Source organism: Talpa europaea (genome assembly GCF_964194135.1).
Source record: "Talpa europaea genome assembly, chromosome: 4".
Lineage (NCBI taxonomy): Eukaryota > Metazoa > Chordata > Mammalia > Eulipotyphla > Talpidae > Talpa > Talpa europaea.
In genome coordinates, this window is record NC_140070.1 from 126,067,239 (window position 1) to 126,086,765 (window position 19,527).

General features: G+C 39.9%; 1 protein-coding gene across 2 annotated transcripts in view; it reads left to right on the top strand.

Moving 5' to 3' along the window:
• The window catches only part of NCEH1 (neutral cholesterol ester hydrolase 1), a gene marked incomplete at its 5' end in the record, with an annotated part of 59,860 nt that extends 45,158 nt beyond the window's left edge, over positions 1-14,702 (top strand). For both annotated transcript variants that reach the window (XM_084231934.1, XM_084231935.1), the window contains 2 exons: positions 11,833-12,004; positions 14,006-14,702. In XM_084231934.1, coding sequence (XP_084088060.1) covers positions 11,833-12,004; positions 14,006-14,623 — 790 coding nt within the window. In that variant the 3' untranslated portion in view covers positions 14,624-14,702. The remainder of the gene's footprint in view (positions 1-11,832; positions 12,005-14,005) is intronic.
• Between the last annotated feature and the right edge of the window lie 4,825 nt (positions 14,703-19,527).

Consider the following 19,527-nt stretch of genomic DNA (forward strand, 5'->3'; position numbering starts at 1 on the left):
CTTGCCATTCATTTACAAAATTGTATAATTTGGGGTGTCCAACTTCACACCTTGACATATTCACATGTTTCCCTTTCCTTCCACCAAAGCTCCAGGGCCAATCCACTATGGTATTACCTTCCCATTCCATTCTCACCTCCCTCCTCTCTAGTCCTCTCAGAGTCTTAGAGTTATTTTTTTGTATTTTTCAGTTTGTTTTCTGTCATTATTTATATTTTGCAAATGAATGAAATCATCTGTAATTGTCTTTCCCTTTCTGACTTACTTCACTTAGCATAAACATCCATCTGTGTTTTCCAAAAAAGACACTCTTTCATCTTTTTTAATAGCTAGTAGTATTCCATTGAGTGTGTGAGTGTGTGTGTGTGTGTGTGTATACCACAATTTCTTTATCTAGGTGTCTGACAATGGGCATTTAGGTTAATTCCACATCTTGGCTATTTTGAATAATGCTGCTATGAACATAGGCATGCATAAATCCTTTCATATTAATGTTTTAATAGTCTTCAGATAAATGCCTTTCAGTGGTATTGCTAGATAATACAATATTGCTATTTTTGTTTTTTTTAAGGAATCTCCACATTGTTTTCCATAGAGGCTGCACCAATTTACATTCCTACCAATAGCAAATGAGAGTTCCTTAAAAAAAAAAAAAATTAATAAGGGATCCTAGCTAACCATCTAGTTACTTTATTTTCTTTTTTGTTTTTAAAGATTTATATGTTCATGCATACAAGAATGGGGTACAGGTCAGATGTGCGGAGGATGAGAGGATTCTCCAGAGACAGAGTGGGGAACAGAACAGGCAGACTGACTGAAACACACTGCTGAGGGGAGAAGCAGGTGAGACAGGAGAGGTCTGCTGCACCATGTGGGTTGTTCCCCGACAGGCCATGATGGAACCCGTGCCACAGAGGCTGCAGACAGCTTCACAGTGCTACACTCACCCGCCTGCGCCACCAGGGGAGGTCTAGTTACTTTATTTTACAAACAGTAAAGTGTAAACTAAAGGTCCAAAAGGTTGAAGTGATCTCCCCAAGTCACACAAAATAGTATCAGATATAAATTAGAATTTGTTGACCCAACTTTAGAATACCTCAAATTATCTTTTTATTTTAGTTTTGGAAACTTCTGAAAAAGGAATTAACTGAAATAGAAAGAAATATACAATTAGTTATCTGCAGCATACAAGCTTGATTACTACCTTTTAAAATCTAAAAACCAATAGCTTTTTTTTTTTTTTGTGGGACCCTCGCCGGCAGCCGGGGAGCGAACTGGCGCTGCAGAGGCTGCAGGCAGCCTTGCAGCCCAGCGCTCAACCGCTGTGCCACCAGGGGAGGCCCAAAACCAATAGCATTTTAAGAGAATTTCTCCTACAACCAAGAGTTAGAAAATTTATTCTCCTGAAGTCAGGTTCTGAACTCAGACCTTGTTGAATAGTAACCCATTCATCAAATCTTGGTTGAGGTAGTTATTATTATCATAATTGTTGGTGATATTAATATTAATGTTTTGAGTTGTTTCTACTTGTGTTATATTAGCCATTCTTTATCCAGAAAAATAAGAAGAATGTGAACAATACTTTAAACAACTGTGGTAATAGTGATAATATGGAAGTCACATACCTATTCTGAGCAGGCACATGCAGGTACTATTGCATGCATGGTCTCTGTCAGGCCTTTGTTCAGGTATTATTTTTTCAGCAAGGCCTTCTATTACACCCCTATTTAAAAATTGTGAGCTGCTTTTTGTCTGCCTTATTTTTTCCCAAGAGTCTCATCAATATCTGATAAATCATGGACTGCTATGTGTTATTGTACTGGGTGGAATGAGACAGTGTAAGTTCCGTGAAGGCAGGGATTTTAGGGTTTTTTGTCTGTTTCATACTAGCTGATCATTAGTGCCTGGAAACATCCCTGGGCATTCAATAAATATTTATGGAATGAATGAATAGAGTCTCACTTTATTCTATATAAAATATCAGATAAATATTTTGATATCTTCCTCATAGATGAAGAAATTGAGATCCAAGAAGTTTAATAATTAGCATGAGTCACACAGGGGGAATTGAAGCTGGTCCAGTGGCTCCTGAGGCTTCTATGCTTTCTTTGTCCTGGTGTCAAGGCAGTATCAAGGGAAACCAACATGTTGAGAGACAGGGTTATGGCAGCATCAGCTACTTTCCATGCCACAAGCTAGTCAAGCTCTCCCCTCCTCTCTTTTCTACCAACTGCCCTTCCATTCATGACTCATCTCTTCCTTACCCTACTCCATATCTTGGAGCTAAGAGAATCCTCTGTTCTGCAGTCCTTTGGAAGGATAGGTCTTCTGAGTCAGCTAGGCAGCTCCATCTCTGTGAACAGGAGCCTTAGAGTCCCAAAGACTTAGTGGGCTGCTGTGGCCCCTCTTTAATGGCTTTGGCCCCAGACAGCTTTGGACAACTCCTCCCTGGGCCCTCAGCAAGGCCTGCCACATCACCAAGAGCCCTCAGTGCAGTTTTCTAATGCAATCTTGTCATGTAATTAATTGCATTATCTGGTCCAGGCAGATGGTCACAGGAAAACAAGGCTATTTAAGCAGCTGAGCCCATTATGCTGCAAGGCCCTATGGCTCGGTGATGGAGAACCAGCTTCAGGGCTATTTCTGTGCTTTCCTGTGCCGTGCTAGTGCCTCACAGGCCTGAAGAAAGGAGAGAAGCTGGGTTTGTTTGACCTGGTGCCATGAGGATTCTCCACACAGGTCTTACCCTCCAAGGATTCAGTATAAACAATTGACAACATGCCTAAGCCCTTCTGCACATGTATCAAGTAAAATAGGAATTCTTTTAAGTCTATCATAAAACACAAATAGGTGAATAGAATATCTTTAAGAAGTCTTAAAAAGAACCAAACGTGGGGGCCTTCATGGTGGCGCAAGTGGTTAAGTCACAGCACTATGAAGCTGTCCACAGCCATTGTAGCACGAGTTCGATCCCCAGGCAGGGAGGTGACCTACAAGGTGCAACAGACCTCACCTGTCTCGCCCACTGCTCCCCTCAGCCATGTACTTCAGTAGATCTGCCTGTTCTGTTCCCCACTCTGCCTCTGGCGAATCCTCTCGCTCCCTGCTATACCCCAGTTCTTGTATGCATAAAAAAAATAAATCTTTTTTTTTTAAAAAAAACAAACATAGAAGGGTCTACTTTCATCTTAACCTTTTCTTGTGCCTAACCTATACAATGGAGCCTCTAGTAGTTTCACAAGGGAGGCATTACTCACAGCTGTGAGACCTCAGGCAAGTCATTGTGTGTTTTTGTGCAAAAGAGGGTTAGGATCTTTTCTGTAAACTACTGGGAACAGAAATCATAACTTTTTTCCTTTGGCTTCCCAATACCCAGTACAAGTCTTAGAACATGTGTGCTAAGTAAATATACTTTGATTTATTTGGGTTAATGACTTCAAAGTTATCTTGAGAATCAGTTTAGACATCTGAGATGAAAGGGTTGCAGATACACTATAGCACTAGATAACTCTGGAGAATTAGTGCTCTCATCCAGAGAACAGAATGTCTAATTTACAGATTTGTTTATGAATGTTTGGAACTTACAGTGCTTTTATTTGCAGAAATAATAACCTCGGTGGTTATGATCCAGACCAACCACAGAGCACCTAACTTATGCTCTAATTGAGGCTTAGCCAACATCATATGATCACAATGGTTCTCTTGAAAGTCTGTTCAGAGGTTTAACTTGTAAACATATTTCTTTTCACCATTCATTCATATTTTCCTTTTTCTTTTTCCCCATACATATATATTTAATACCTATTATATGCCAGTTACTATCTTAAAATCTGGTGACATAATAGTGTAAGTCAGACCTAATTTTTGCCCTCAAGCAGTTTACAATTTAAGTAAGAAAAAGACCTGGAACAAATAATGTTTAGAGTCACATGTGATATGAAGTAGATAAATACTAATGGAGATATTTAATAGATAAGATCTTACCTAGTTTGAAGGGTCAGAAAAGGTGCCTTTAAAGAAATGATGTTTGATTTGAGCCCCTACACATGAACAGCATCTAGTTAGACAAGTAATTGGAAATGGAAACCCAAAGGAAGGGCCTGGGGAGCGGGGGGCGGAGAAAGGCAGCATTTTATTCCCTAGCATTAAGGGAATAAAATATGAAAGAAAACAGATGGCTGGACTTACTCGTTGGGAATTACAAATACCTCCACACACACATACCCACCCTCATACATACAGGTGCGCATACAAGTGGATGATTCTGAGAGTCTTTAGCAGGATGGTGAACCCTTTTCTCCTGGAATTTCTCCTTCTAGTTGGGAGGGTGTGTGGAGACAGCTCCTTCTTACCTTGAGGCTCGCAGGAGTGGGTATTGGTATCATGATTTTGTTTCATGGACGACTTGGCCCCAGGGGAGCCTGGAGTCAATATTGTGTGGAGCCCTGGTAATGGCATCAGCTTACATGAGGCAAGTACCAGGCACTAGATCCTTGGTTCAGGTCGCTGGTGCTGGTTCAAAGTTTGGGGAACAGATCCAGAAACAGAGGTAGATAAAGACCTGCTTGTATACCATTTTATGCTTTGTGTACAAGTAGCCCATGCTTTCTGTTCAGTGACATCTACAACACTAAGAGTTTTTACATGTTAATTACTTACTTGCTAAACAAATGAAAAAGTTTATCTTATGATATCTCATTTTGATAATCTAGAAAAGCTCTATTTTATATTCATAAGCTATTTTCAGACACTTCAGTGTAGTTTATCTGTAACATGGTGCATTTCACCAATATTTATACACTAGGACATAATAGTAGAACTCTAAGACATTAGGGAAAAGAAGGATTTCTCTCTCTCTTTTTTTTAAGATTTATTTATTTATTTATGCATATAAGAACTGACTGGGGTACAGGCCAGAGGTGTGGGGGGTGAGAAGATTCACCAGAGACCGAGTGGGAAACAGAACAGGTGGATTGACTAAAATACACTGCTGACAGGAGCAGCAGGCAAGTCAGGAGATGTCTACTGTGCTATGTGGGTATCTCCCTGGCCGGGGATTGAACTCATGCTGCAGTGGCTGTGGATAGCTTCATAGGTTGTGTCTTAACCCCTTGCACCACAAGGGAGTCCCGAAAGATTTCTCTTTTTTAAAGATCAAATGAAATATATATATTAAAGATAATAACAAAGTAGGCATCTTAGATGTTACTAAATTCTATAACAGATTTTTGTTGGTTTTTTTTTTCAGATGTGGAACAAATTTATGTTTTGTTTTTAATTAAATCTTTACTATACTCCTAAATTCTTCATTTTACGTCACTGAAGAACTTTTTTCCATTCCACTCAATGTCAGGTGGCACTAGTATGGAGAACCTGCAACTTTACAGAGCTGTAAATAAGAGTGGGGTTGATGTGGACAACAGTAGCTGGAGCACACCTCTCAGTTTGCTGCTGACAGTTATAGGCAATAGGACTTCTACGCCTCTGGCTTTTTATTTTTTTCTCTCATCCCTATAGTGAGAGGAGAGCAAACTGACAAGTCCAGTGCTCCCAGGAGGCACAATACAACTCAGATCTCATCAAAGTCATTACACAACTAAAGGTACTTGGGAAAACCCAGAACTGCGGTGACCTAACTCTGATTTTGCCTTTGCACCTTCTCTGCTCCTCCTCTGAATTCTAAGCTGAGAGACCCTCTAGCATCACTCTCCTGGATAGCCCAGAAGGGTGAAGAGATCAAATTCCTAAAGGCTCTTCAAAAAAGGGAAGGTTTCTCAAAACTACCCTTCAGTCCAGGCTGACTTTAGCAAACATAAAGGCCAGAGTCATGAGTAATATATTTCTTTTTTTTTTTTAAGATTTATTTATTTATGCATACAAGAACTGGGGTGTAGGCCAGAGGCGCGGTGGGTGAAAGGATTCACCAGAGACAGAGTGAGGAGCAAAACAGGCAGATTGACTGAAATACACTGCTGAGGGGAGCAGAGGGCAAGACAGGAGAGTCTGCTGTGCCATGTGGGTTGCTCCCTGGCCTGCCAGGGATGGAACTCATGCAGAAGTGGCTGGTGATAACTTATAGCACTGTGTCTTTAACCCCTGCGCCACCACGGAGGCCCACGAGTAATTTAATACTATAGAAAGGTGATATTGTGGCTTCTTAGAAGAAGTAGGTTGCTTTGTTTTTTTTTTTACTATCAGTAACTCATGAATCTCTTCTTTTTAGACATATTTGAGTAATATCTTCTTGGACCCATTTTCCAAGAGTTAAAAAAAAATCCATTCTTTTCTTTCACGTGCTTTAAGTCTTTAGAATTTCTTGGGGAGAGGAGTGAGTGATGAGAACTTTACCAAGAGCCCTGCAGCTGCAGATAGCTGGATCACCAACCGCAGGAAGGTTGTGAGGCCTAGCTCCACTGCCTGAAATGACAGAGAGAGGAGGCTGGCTTGGGCAGTCACCTGGGGGAGTGCCTGGCTTTCTAAGTACCCTGGAGGTTAAAGGCCAAGTTTGCTTTCGGATGGGAGGTGGTTTAGATAAACACCCGAGAGCCCAGGGGGGAGTTCCCCCACTGTGTGAAGTCTTAAACTCTGAGCAAACCAAAAAAGAATCCCTTCACTTAAGTAGACTCCAATTCTAGTGATTTTGGCCAAGCATCCTGACATCTGTCAGTTCTTTTGAACGTTATTCTTATCTAATCAGCGAGGCCTCTGCTAATCTCTACTCTCCCTTGCTTTGATTCCCTAGTCCAAGTTATCCCCAAAGGGTCAATTGTGAAAGAAGAAACAGAAAGGGGACTCTTCCTTAGTCTTCATGCACAAACCATATTTTAAGAATGAAAAGTATTCATTCAAAATCCTTTCACTTTGTGCAATTTATTATATATTCTTTGAATGAAAAGAAACTTCTACCTGTTGGAGGAATACATTGATTTTTCCTCTGGAGTCATCTCTGTCAAATAAAGGTCACACTATGAATTTATTGATTTTCCCACATAGTCCCTGAAGATATAGGTTCCCTGGCACTGAGGGGGGGATATTAACCTTTTGATATTCTTTTTTTTTTTTTTTTAAAGATTTATTTATTTATTTATTTATTTATTTATACAAGCACTGGGTACAGTCAGAAGTGCGGGAGGGGGAGAGAATTCACCAGAGCCAGAGCGGGGAGCAGAGCAGGCAGAAGGACCAAAGTGCACTGCTGAGGGGAGCAGCGGGCGGCAGGAGAGGTCTGCGCGCCATGTGGGACCCTCCTCCGGTGGCCGGGGAGCAGCCGGGGATCCAACCAGTGCTGCAGAGGCTGCGGGCAGCTTCGCAACCCAGCGCTCAACCACTGCGCCACTGGGGAGGCCCCCTTTTGATATTCTTAAGATAAATCTATTGAACTCTTCTTGGGAGATGGTGAAGACTGTGTGGGGAAAGACCCCCAAGAGGAATGAGACTTGACCTCCTGCTGAATCTAATAGGAGCACAACTTTGCTTTAGAATATCTTATTACCCCTCACCTAGTTGGCACTACATGAACTCAGTGTCCTTGTCCACAGCCTTGTTCACGTGGCTGCAGATTAGGTTATTTTAAGGGAGAATTCGTATTACAGCACTCTTAGAGAACTGATGTCACTCAGGACTTCAACTTCAGTGAGGCGTGGGGCCCCACATTCCCCCTCAACTCCAGATCTATGTATGGCACCTGCCTTTGATTCAGAGGGCAGTTGTTAGCCTCTGAGCCTGGCTCCATCTCCCTGCTCACTGTTAACAGAGTAGGTGATACAGTAAATAACAGATCAGAGAAATGGTGCTGCTTATTTCAGAGAGGTATCCATCAAATTCTTCAGCACATAATTACGACTTTTTGTCTACTTTAGAGGAAGGTTTTTTTGCATTTGTATAATGTACATTTTCTATACATTTGTATATTTTATACATTTGTATTATATATAAATATATAATATTATATACATTTATATATATTTTATACATTTGTATAATGATACATTGTTAGAGTGACTTTAAGGGCTCCAAGGAAGGAGAGTTACTTTTGTCAGGGCTCCCTGAAGGTTTCATGGAAGAAGTTTGAAATGAGACTTAACAAAAGAAAATAATATTTGATGAAGAATTGCTGGGTGGCAAGAACGGGGGATGCAGTGAGGCCAATACATTGGGAACCAGAATGGGGAGATGTGAGTGGACTCAGTGATATTTCTCAACTGTGGTTGTACATTAGAATTATTTGAGGGCCTCTCCTGGTGGTACAGTGGTTTGAGTGCTGGGCTGCAAAGCTGCCAGCAGCCTCTGCAGCACTGGTTTGATCCCGGCGCTGGTGAGGGTCCCACATGGTGAGCAGACATCTCCTGCCACACCCCCTACTCCCCTCAGCAGTGTATTTCATCAGTCTGCCTGTTCTGTTCCCTGCTCTGGCTCTGGTGAATTCTCTCACCCTCCCTCACTTTTGACTGTGCCCAGTGCTTGTATAAATGAATGAATGAATGAATGAATGAATAAATAAATAAATCTTTTAAGAAAAATAATTATTTGAAAGAATTTTTTTCACTTGTAGATGTACTGGGTGTCAGCCCAGACCAATGAATTAGAATATTTTGTAGAGGGCTTCAAACCTCAGTGTTTTGTAAAGTTCCCAAGATTATCCTAAATTGCATGCAGAGCTGAGATTCTCTGAGTTGTGCATAGAATACAGGAAGTGGAGTCCTTGGAAATGTTTCAAAAGAATAGGTAGATTAGGAACAATTTCTTTTTTTTTTTTGCATTTGAAAAGCCATCTGATATGGCTTATTAATTTTCCCACTGTGGATAGTACTTAGAAGACACATTTTATATTTTGTTTGAAAAGAAGAAAAGTATGTTATTGAAATGTGCCCTGTGCCTAGCACTGTGCTAGAGGATCTATTTTGAGAATATGGTGGATCTTTGAAATCATGAGAGGTATTCTGAGATGTCCAAAATCTACACTTCAGAGTATTTAACCGCTTTGGTGACACGTGATGAAACACACACATATTTTGAAGAATGAGAATTTTCTTAAAAGGGAGACACATGGATTTTGAAACCACTTGTAAATTCATTCCACAACTTTACCACTTCCTCACTCTTATAAACAAGACATACTTCTAGAGCCTCGTGTTCTTATCCTTAAATCCACCATTTTGCTCTGAGATTTGAGTGGCCACATTGAGAGCCCCTGATGGGTGCCCCACCTGGGTGGGTGTATTAGGAGTAAGATAGCAATTAGAAATAGGATCATTTTTATAGCTTGGAAATACTTACTGTGTTAACTACACCTCATTCCTGAGTTGACACAACATTGTGTTCTTATAGGAGGCATCTGTAGTGCAAGGCTTCTATTTGGCAGTGTAGTCTTCTACCCCTGCAATTAACAAGGGAAATCGAGACTGGTTACCATAACTTCATCAGGTGCTTTAACTCAAAGTCTATAATTTTAACGTTTAAAAAACAGAATCCTTGGGCCTCCTTGGTGGCACAAGGGGTTAAGATGCAGCACTATGAAGCTATCCACAACCACTGCAGCACAAGTTTGATCCCCGGCCAGGGAGCTACCCACATGGTGCGGCAGACCTCTTCTGACTCGCCCGCTGCTCCCCTCAGCAGTGTATTTCAGTCAATCAACCTGTTCTGTTCCCCACTCTGTCTCTGGTGAATTCTCTCACCCCCCCCACACACACACCTCTGGCCTGTACCCCAGCTCTTGTATGCATAAATAAATAAATCTTAAAAAAAATAAAAAACAGAATCCTCTCTCACTGCTTTTCAGGGGCATAACTTTGAGCAAAGCAGCAGACAGTAAATATGTGTATGTATGCTTTCTTTGGCTACAATACTCATAAATATCCTCCTGATTCTCAGTGTCCTGTGTCTAAAAAGATTTTACAGAACACTCTTATGATTCCTCTCAGTTCAATTTCAAGCTACTTTGAAGCCTCCTCTTACACTAGGCAATCTCAGAAACAACTAGTTTCACAATATTCTCCATTCTGTGAAAACTGGTCCCTTGTTATTGAATAAAACTATAGAATATTTTCAGCTTGAACAATGATAAAGGGTTAGAAGATAGGTCTTTATGAACACTGGAAATACTCTTACACTATCACTGTTTTCAAGCATGTTTACTCTGTTAGCTGAGCCAGTTATTAATCAACTGATAAAATTTGAGACAATATCACATTCGCTAATACCAATTTCTCAAACTTCAAAGTCACCGAGACCTTTGCAAAACATCTGAAAATTTAAATTGATTAATTTGTTCATGCATATGTGCTATTAAAATTTGTTCTTGAGCCTCCAGGAAAATACTTTATCATGATATATGGAATTTTGCTGAGTGAAATAGCCTTTATTTTCACAACTTGAGTCCCAGAGTGTATTTTTTTAAATTTCACTGAAATAATTACATATTTGACTTGTTCGTGCTGAAGTTAGAAAATTGAGATCTCATCCCAGAACAAGGTGTAAATAAAATCTTGTGAGATGTCTCCACCTAGCGGATAAAGTGGTGTACTCCTACTCTGTTCATCCGTTATTAATGAATGGAAGGGTGTAGAGCAGCCGCTTTGAGACAGTGAAAATCTGCTCGAGCAAACACAGTTTGGATGATTAAAAAACCACCACAGATGGAAAAATAAGAAATAAATTAGAAAACTTATTTATTATAAGGCAACCACTAAAGAAGTTTCTTACTGCATTTAGAGTTCAAAAGGTAGTAAATTCCTGAATGAATTCCACATCTACATTCTCTACTTATCAAAGTATTCTACAAATATTTGTCTCCTTGATTGGATCTGCACTGGAAGCCAAGCTATTTAATCAAGTGAAGTCATTCAGTAATATGATTTCAGGAATTGGTGGGATCCAAAACAAAAACAGTAAACTAAGCTCGTAGATACGGGGAATGGATTGGTGGCTTTCAGGGAGTGGGGGAATCTGTAAGGTGGTCAGTAGCTACAGTGTCCCAGCTATAAAGTAAAATAAGCCATGGAATGCAATGTAAAGCTTAGGGACTATAGTTAATTGTACCATATTGTACATTTGAAAGTTGCTAAGAGAACAGATCTTGAAAGTTATCAAGGGAGAAAAAAGCTTGAAACTATGTGAAAAATGTTGGCTAGATTTATTGTGACAGGTGTTAACTAGGTTTATTGTGGTTTCATTTTGCAGTATATACCTATATCCAACCATTACATTGTACTCCTGAAATTAATATGTTACATGTCAATTATATCTCAAAAAAGGTATATAATCTGTTGATTTTATACCTTTATATTTTACACTGCAGTGTTAACTAGCACCTCTATCACGGCACATAATTATAGTTTGTTTGTTTTTTTATGGTGAGAACAACTAAGGTCTGGTCTCCTGGCACCTGGAAGATTATATTGCGTTATTGTTTATATAAACAAAAAGGTATTTAATCAGCTTTTTGGATTTTATATGGGGGAAATTAAGAATTTTATAGAGAGTAGCTTAGAAAAGTCCATTTTCAAAAATAATATGCTAATTAAAAATAGAAATCCAAAGGCCTTAAGTATTATTAGATTTTAATAGTTTCTGTCCTATCTTGTTTTTGTTCTGTTTGATTCATTTTACAACTCAAGTAACTTTCCTGTGTCCCATTTTTTTCTGAGAAACAAAATGAGGTTTTTTTGTATGGATTAATTATGTTCTTTGACAGATACTGGAAAAACAGATAAATAAAGCAGAGAATACACTCTTTGGAAGAAATATATTTTAAAAAATCATTTTCATATGAGGCAATAAAAACAGTAATATACCCTCGTCCTTAAATGAATACAATTTTTGTTTTCACAGATACAGGTTAGTTCCAAAGGTTTATTTTCCTGCACAAGTTCATGATGTTGTACGAGCCACGAAGTATTTCCTGCGGCCAGAAATCTTACAGAAGTATTCAGTTGACCCAAGCAGAATTGGCATCTCTGGTGACAGTGCTGGGGGAAATCTGGCTGCTGCCCTGGGCCAGCAGGTAACAGACTGCCCTGAGGTGCTGATGGTAGGAGGGTTTGATGATGTCCAGCAGACCCACATGTCCTCTGATGCATGTGGCAGAGGCTCAGCCAATAAAAGGTCACTCTGCAGCCAAGTTAGTCTGATGCGTGCACTTGGCGTGGCGTAGGTTCAGAAACCTTTCCGGAGTAAGAAGAGGCATCATTGAAAGAAGTATTGTCTTTCAGTGCTTATGAAGACCCTGCTGATAATTAATGTGAGAGGACTAACATTTTAGAGGGCTCTCTTGCTCCTCAGGGGTATGTATCGAAATTAAATAACTCCTGCCCCTTTCCATGTTGGACTTGCCAATTGAGGTATTTTTGCTTAAATTTCATTTGCTGAGATTGTTGCCTTAGAACTTTAAGCCAAATTTAAAAAGTGTTTTCAAAGTTTTTTAAGATAAAATAATTTTTTAAGAGATCTAATTGACCTTATTAAATGATTCACGTATTGGGCAGCACCCCAATTAGGTACTGCAAGGGCTTACACAATGGAGGATATTTATAGACAGAAAGGGTGAGACAAGGTGATTTTCCTAAGATAAGATTATTTCAGATAAAGCCACTCTCCCTGAATGCAGGCGGGGTGCTTATCACGAAGATGACCTCGTTGGTACTGGTTAGGAAGCTCTAGATTGATTGGCTTAGGAGGATACTTATAAAAGAAAACTTAAATGTTTCAGCTACCCAAAATATCACACAAGTTAGTCTAGCTTTACCTGATTAAATTTGAAAATTGTGTCTAGAGCCAATAGCACCTAAAATTTTAGGCAGCTGTGCAAACGCGAAGATAAGCATTTTTTCCCTCTTATGGATTCAGTAACTTAAGAATAGCATATCTGTCTTCTCACCTCCAAATGTCACTTGGTGTTCTCAAAAAACATCTGCCCCTGTATTAATGGAGCACCTTGGTTTCTTTTCTTTGCTATAATTAAAGCACTTGCCAATGGCAGAGTTGCTACCCATGTGCCCAAAGAACAAAGGCCCAGAGAAGTGGGGAGTATCTCATGGCCTTTAAAGCCAGACGGTACAGGGATGGAATCCAGCCCTCCCCACCCCTTTGTGAGCTAGGATTTTGTCAAGTCCCTTAACATTTATCTCTGAGTCTTAGGAAAATGAGGATAATTCTATCTGATTGCAGAACTGTTGCCAGGACTTAGTCAGATAATCTATAGACAATTCTTGGCATGTATTATTAGTAGTATTTATTGATGATTTTCTCTTGTGATTCTAAGGATTGAATTTGAAGCAAATTTTCTGGTTAAAATAGATTCTTTAGTTGCCCATGAAGTGTACAGCAGCCCAGTTAACTCTGTTGGATGTCACATGAAAAATATATCATCTTAGACACTAGAATTAGAAAACAAGGCAATATATTCCCAGGGAGACATGGGACAAGAGAAATCTGCTGAGGTGGGAGATTCGTTCACATTCCCACTCAGCTTCACTCTGGGGCACATGCTCATTAAGTAGAATGAAGGGTGCTTGGCCCACTCTATTTAAATTCTTACTCTCCCTCCAAGCATGAAGACCACATACTTATCAGAGGAGCTACCCCCAGGTCCTCTTGAAACACTCAGTCCCATCATCTCTTTAAACTTTTCTAGCCCCTCCCCATTAGGGTCAGATTCATTTTTTTTCTCCCCAAGAAGCCATGTCTTTTGTGGCCTTGCAGGGACTACAAAAGTAAATGAGATTCACACGTTATCCTGCAAGATCATGTGCCTTTTTTTTTCTGAAGTGCCCACTTAAAATCATGAGCAAACATCATACTTTGATTCCTAGATATCCAGCTGCTTGAAAGAATGGTGGTGATGGGGCATTATTTATTTTAAGTCTCTATTGTTTAATAGCATGCCTGGGAGTTATGGGCCTTCGGTTGATTGAGTCAGAGTAAAGCATCAAGCTACTTTGTAAGATATAGTTTCTGTAAAAGGAGCCAAGCAAATGAAATAATGTTTCTGATTCCTCTTCTCCAGTTTAATCAAGATGCCAACCTCAAAAACAAGCTCAAGTTGCAAGCTTTAATTTATCCAGTTCTTCAAGCTTTAGATTTTAACACACCATCTTATCAGCAAAATGCGAACACCCCAATCCTGCCCCGGTATGTCATGGTCAAGTACTGGATGGACTACTTCAGCGGCAGCTATGACTTTATCCAGGGAATGATAGTTAACAATCACACTTCACTTGATGTGGAAGAGGCTGCTGCGCTCCGGGCGCGTCTGAACTGGACATCTCTCTTGCCAGCATCCATCACAAAGAACTACAAACCTGTCATGCAGACCACCGGCAATGCCAGGATCATTAAGGAGATTCCTCAACTGCTGGATGCCCGTTCTGCCCCGCTCATCGCTGACCAGGAAGTCCTGCAGCACCTCCCAAAGACCTACATTCTGACGTGTGAGCATGACGTCCTAAGAGATGATGGAATCATGTATGCAAAGCGTTTGGAGAGTGCAGGCGTGGAGGTGACCCTTGATCATTTTGAGGACGGTTTCCATGGCTGTATTATTTTCACCAGCTGGCCCACCAACTTCTCAGTGGGAATCCGGACTAGGAATAGTTACATCAAGTGGCTGGATCAAAACCTGTAAAGAAATAAAATTTCTAGAACGCTTGAGCTCCTCCTGACCTTCTGCACATGCTTTGGAAAAACATGCACTTTTTATTCAACTAATTTCCCCTTGTTACTCGTGAATCTCTATTCCTGTAAACTTTGTGTTAATTTAATTTTTTAAAAAGTGATTTGACTAACAAGTGCAAAAACAACTGAATCTGGTTCTCAGAATGGACCAGGGCCTGTCTCTCTGTTCTACTCATTGTAACCGAACTACTTCTAATCCCCACAACTGCAGACAGCAAGACTAGGAACTGGGAATAGCTTTGGGTCCTGCCTTCAACAAGAGGTTCTTTTCAGAAGAAATTCAGCAGCTGATGAGATAGTGACTTTAATGAGCTAAGAAAAGTTGAGCTCCCCTTCAACTCTCTAGAGTTTATTTTGGGTTCAGAGCATTGATAAACGTGTGCACTTTAAAGGTCAATACTCTTTCCTCTATGGGTGGATGGTTTTGTGGGGATTTCAACAAAAGCACTCTGACAAGGACAAGTTTCTCAAAAGACTTTCTTCCTTAGAGTGTTAATTTTATGAGATAGTTATCCGTCACTCCAGTTGGATTATGATGATACTTGAAAGTTCCTTTCTACCACTATTATTAGAAAATACGTCATTGCATGCACTGGAAATCTGTACATTAAGTTTTTTAGTTATGTTCTCTCTTTGTGGGGAGATCATTGGGAGCAAATTTGTTTAGATTTAAAATAAATTTTCCATTACTAAACAGGTAAAAACAGACAAATGAACCAAGTTATTGTTTCATAAAGATTACTTCTGATATAAATTACCAAGAGCAGTGTGTATATATTTGGTATAGTCAGAAAAGAAGATGCATTTAATATTATTTTAAAATTAAGAAAAATACCTTCAGAGGGTCTAGTTTATTCTTAAACCTAAACTTTTTCACTTACATGACTTTAAAATGGGGCTATTTTGGTATATATAATGTATGGTTTATTTTTTAAAGTTATTTAATGTTAATATATGTAGCTAGAAAGGTTTTTCAGAATAATGTCTGTAATGAATATTAAAAATAATATTTTTAGAAAACTACCATAGGGTCTAAAAAACTACCTTAGAATCATATCCTCCTGTAATTTTATGGACAGAGATAAAATAACTGTTAGTGCTACTATATATACTAGGCTACATATTTTGATGTTTATATGTATACACAAATTGAAATAAGTAGAAACCATGACTGTCCTAGTAAATTCATCTAAGCTTAGGCAAGGCACGTACTGCTCATTTCTGCTCTCTAAAGGTCAGAAGAACACTAGATCATATCCTTCTGGGAAAAGGGCATACAGTGTCACCTGGTGCCTTCCCCCCGTGTCTCCTTCTGGCCAGGTGGCAAAGTTACAATAGCCCAACTTTCACTTCATGTGAAGCCTTCACTGCCAGTGAGAACCTGCTTGGCATAGCAAGGAACTTCAGTTTGGTTTGAGTATCTCTGCCCTCCTCTGCCACTCTTCTGCCCCCACCCAGGCTACGTTTGGGGATTATAGAGAGCAGCACTACGGCCAAGGGATGATACAACAGACTCATCTGTGGGGAGAAAGTAGCACTTTTTCACTCATTCAGAAGATGACATTTCCCCACTTCTGGAATTGAAATGAATGAAAATTTGCACACTTATTTTTCATTTATTATTGTGTAAGCCAGTAGTATTTTATGTACAGTGTGTGTGCCTGAGTGCATATTAAAACAATCATGTGAATTTATTGCTAATGTGTTCAGGCAAGTCATTTACCACCTCTTGTCTTCTTTTCCCTTTCTGCGAAAATCAGAGAATGGAATTACTTATCGCTGAGGACTCTTTCCACTCTAAATCCCACTAGTTTGTTAAACAGGACAATTATATTGACCTTTCCTACAGTGAATTTTTTTCCCACATACACAGAGACATTCATCATCAAAGTATTTTTCTTAAAAAACTGGAATTTTAATTCTTGCTCTGATAACTACCTCCCTCATTTAATATCATTCTTTTTGACACCACTTAAAGGAATCAGTTTTTGGACCTTATTTGAAGTTACCTGTCTCTGAGAAAGCAAATATCATATACGCAGGGTTGCTTACAATGACATTTGCTCCTAGAATTGTGAGCCAAATCCTGGAGTAATTACAGATAATAACAAATGATCCCAGGGCTCTAAAGGGCTCTCTCAGATGAAAAGGACATAAAAGAAAAAAGGGATCAACCACTGTTTCTGGTGAAATACTTGAGTTTCATTAAAGCTTTTACAGACATGAATAAATTATCTAATGACTTGCACTGTATCCCACCTCGGATCTCTCTAGAAAGAAATTCCTCTTGGAATGATAGCAATTGGGAATCATGATATACAAAACCCACTAGAAACGAGAGGCTAAGCCAAATAAAAATCTGAGTCCTTTGGGAAGCCTACTGAATTGATGTTAATGGTTATGTTAATGGAACAAGTTCATTTTCTTTAAGTTTTTCTTCATATGAAAAAAAGTTTATGCTCTGCTGGTTGATTTGAGATGGGGAAGAGTATGGCTTTGTTTTCTTTTCCTATTTTATGAAAAAGCTGATTGTCTTTTTGTCATGTTACTGTTTGTGAAATATGAACATAAATATATGAAGAAACAATCTTGAAGTACTGCAAAATATAGTGAAGTGTAAATTAGTTTTAGAGTTTTATCATTGATTTGGTAAGCTTTTAAGACTATTGTATAATTATCTTGGTGGATAGAATATTTTGTGCATGACCCTTTAACCTTTGACTTTTTGCTGATTTCCCATTGCAAAGGGGTAGGCAGATTTTATGAAGGATTTTAGCAATGTATTTTATAAAATGAAAATTCAGTGTGGAGGCAAGAAAGTATCTATTTTGACTCATGTTTGGAAATAAAATGGCTCCATCTGGGAATGTGCCTTTTTCACTTACCCTTGTGTTGTTGTTACCAGGTTCATCTCTCTTTATTTGTATATCCCAAATACTTGGTGTTGGGCACCAGCTCAAAGCCTGCCCTGGTTCATGATACCAGCAGAGGAGAGAATGGTCAGGATGCTGCCCCCCCACCCGGCAGGGCCAGCAACAAGTCTTTATTGAAGCAGCAGGAGACAAGATACAGCAGCAACATTTGGAGCAACTGCAGCAGCAGGTGCTAGCAGCAGTCACCTGGAGCTCTGGGGGGAAAGGGGGTGCCTTGGGCAGCCTCAGGGGCCCCCTGCTCCAGGCAGCAACAGAAGCAGCAGTAACAGCAACAGAGGCAGTAGTCAGTGGGGGTGGCGGCGACCCCTCTGGGCTACGGCCACAAATTATAGCCCTCCCCCCCCAGGAGCCCTGTTAGCGTTTTTTATTTTTTAAAGTTTTTTTTTGTTTAAAAATATATATTTATTTATTTATACAAGCACTGGGTACAGTCAGAAGCACGGGAGGGCAAGAGAATTCACCAGAGCCAGAGCAGGGAACAGAACAGGCAGACTGACGAAATACACTGCTGAGGGGAGCAGCGGGCGTGGCAGGAGAGGTCTGTTGCACCATAAGGGACCCTCACTGGGGGCCGGGGATCGAACTGGTGCTGCAGAGGCTGTGGGCAGCTTCACAGCCCAGTGCTCAACCGCCGCGCCACCAGGGGAGGCCAGCCCTGTTAGCTTTTATATGATTTATAGATGAAGCGGACAGGGGCCCAATTTATGCTTAGGTTATTTAGTGTGTTTTTGTGCACGCAAACTATACATCCAGGTTTCATATTTGCTGCTCTCTGCACATAGGGACTCCACCTCAAAGCTACATGTTATCTACTAGGGCACCTATGCTGGAAAGTGATAAGAAAAACAGCCTGAGAAATTCGGAGAAAACTATTTTTTCATTTGCTCTACACCTGGCCACAATCCTGTCCAAATCACCTGCTCACCTGCCAATTCCAATGAGCCCTTCCTACACCAAATATCAATTCCCAGACTCCAGCAGAGTATTTAGGAATTCAAACCAATTCTGCTCAATGCTATCTATGCAAAGATAGAATCAGATTTCACAGGAAAAGGGCTGTTTCCCAAGACCACTCTCCATATGCCATCTGCAAGCCCAGGATGTTACCTGTACTCCTGACCACTTCACTGAAGATTGAAGGTTCCCACAGACCCCGCTTCAGACTCTAGGTGCCCATTGCAAGCCCAGATTTTTCCCTGGCTTCAGATTGACCAACTATAGATCAGAGGTTCCCAGAAACTCCTCTGGTTCAATTAATTTGTTATAATGATACACAGAACTCAGAGAAACCATTTATTCATTAGATCACCAATTTATAATAAAGGATATAAGTCAGGAACAGTCATATAGAAGCGATGCTTGAGGCAAGGCATGGAGAAAGTGCTTTCTTGCCCTCTCCAGGAGTGCTATTGTCCCCAAATCTCAATGTGATCAGGAAATTGAAAGGTCCCTGAAGAACCTCCTTTCAGTCTTTTATGTAGGTTTCATTACATAGTCACAATTGATTAGATCCTTGGTCATTGGCGTTTGGAATAAACTTCCTCCCATCACATCCCTCCTGAGATCTGAGGTACAACAGGAAATTCCAACCTTCTAATTACTTGATTTTTCCTTCTGGCAACCAGCAGCCTTTATCCTTAGGTGCTTCCAATAGCCACCTCATTCACATAACAAAAAGCTTTTATCACTCTTAAGTTTTATGACATAAGTTTTTTGGATGCTGTGAGCCAGAGATGTGAAGGAAGACTAAATATATACGTGAAATTTACATTTTGGTCATTTGACTAAAATATTTATTTCCTATATATCACAATATCATAAAGACATTCATTTCACATGAGGATAGAATGTATTCTGCTCACATTGGGGAAATTTGTCTGTGACTGGCTAGTATATTTTATAGAATATAAAAGCCACACAG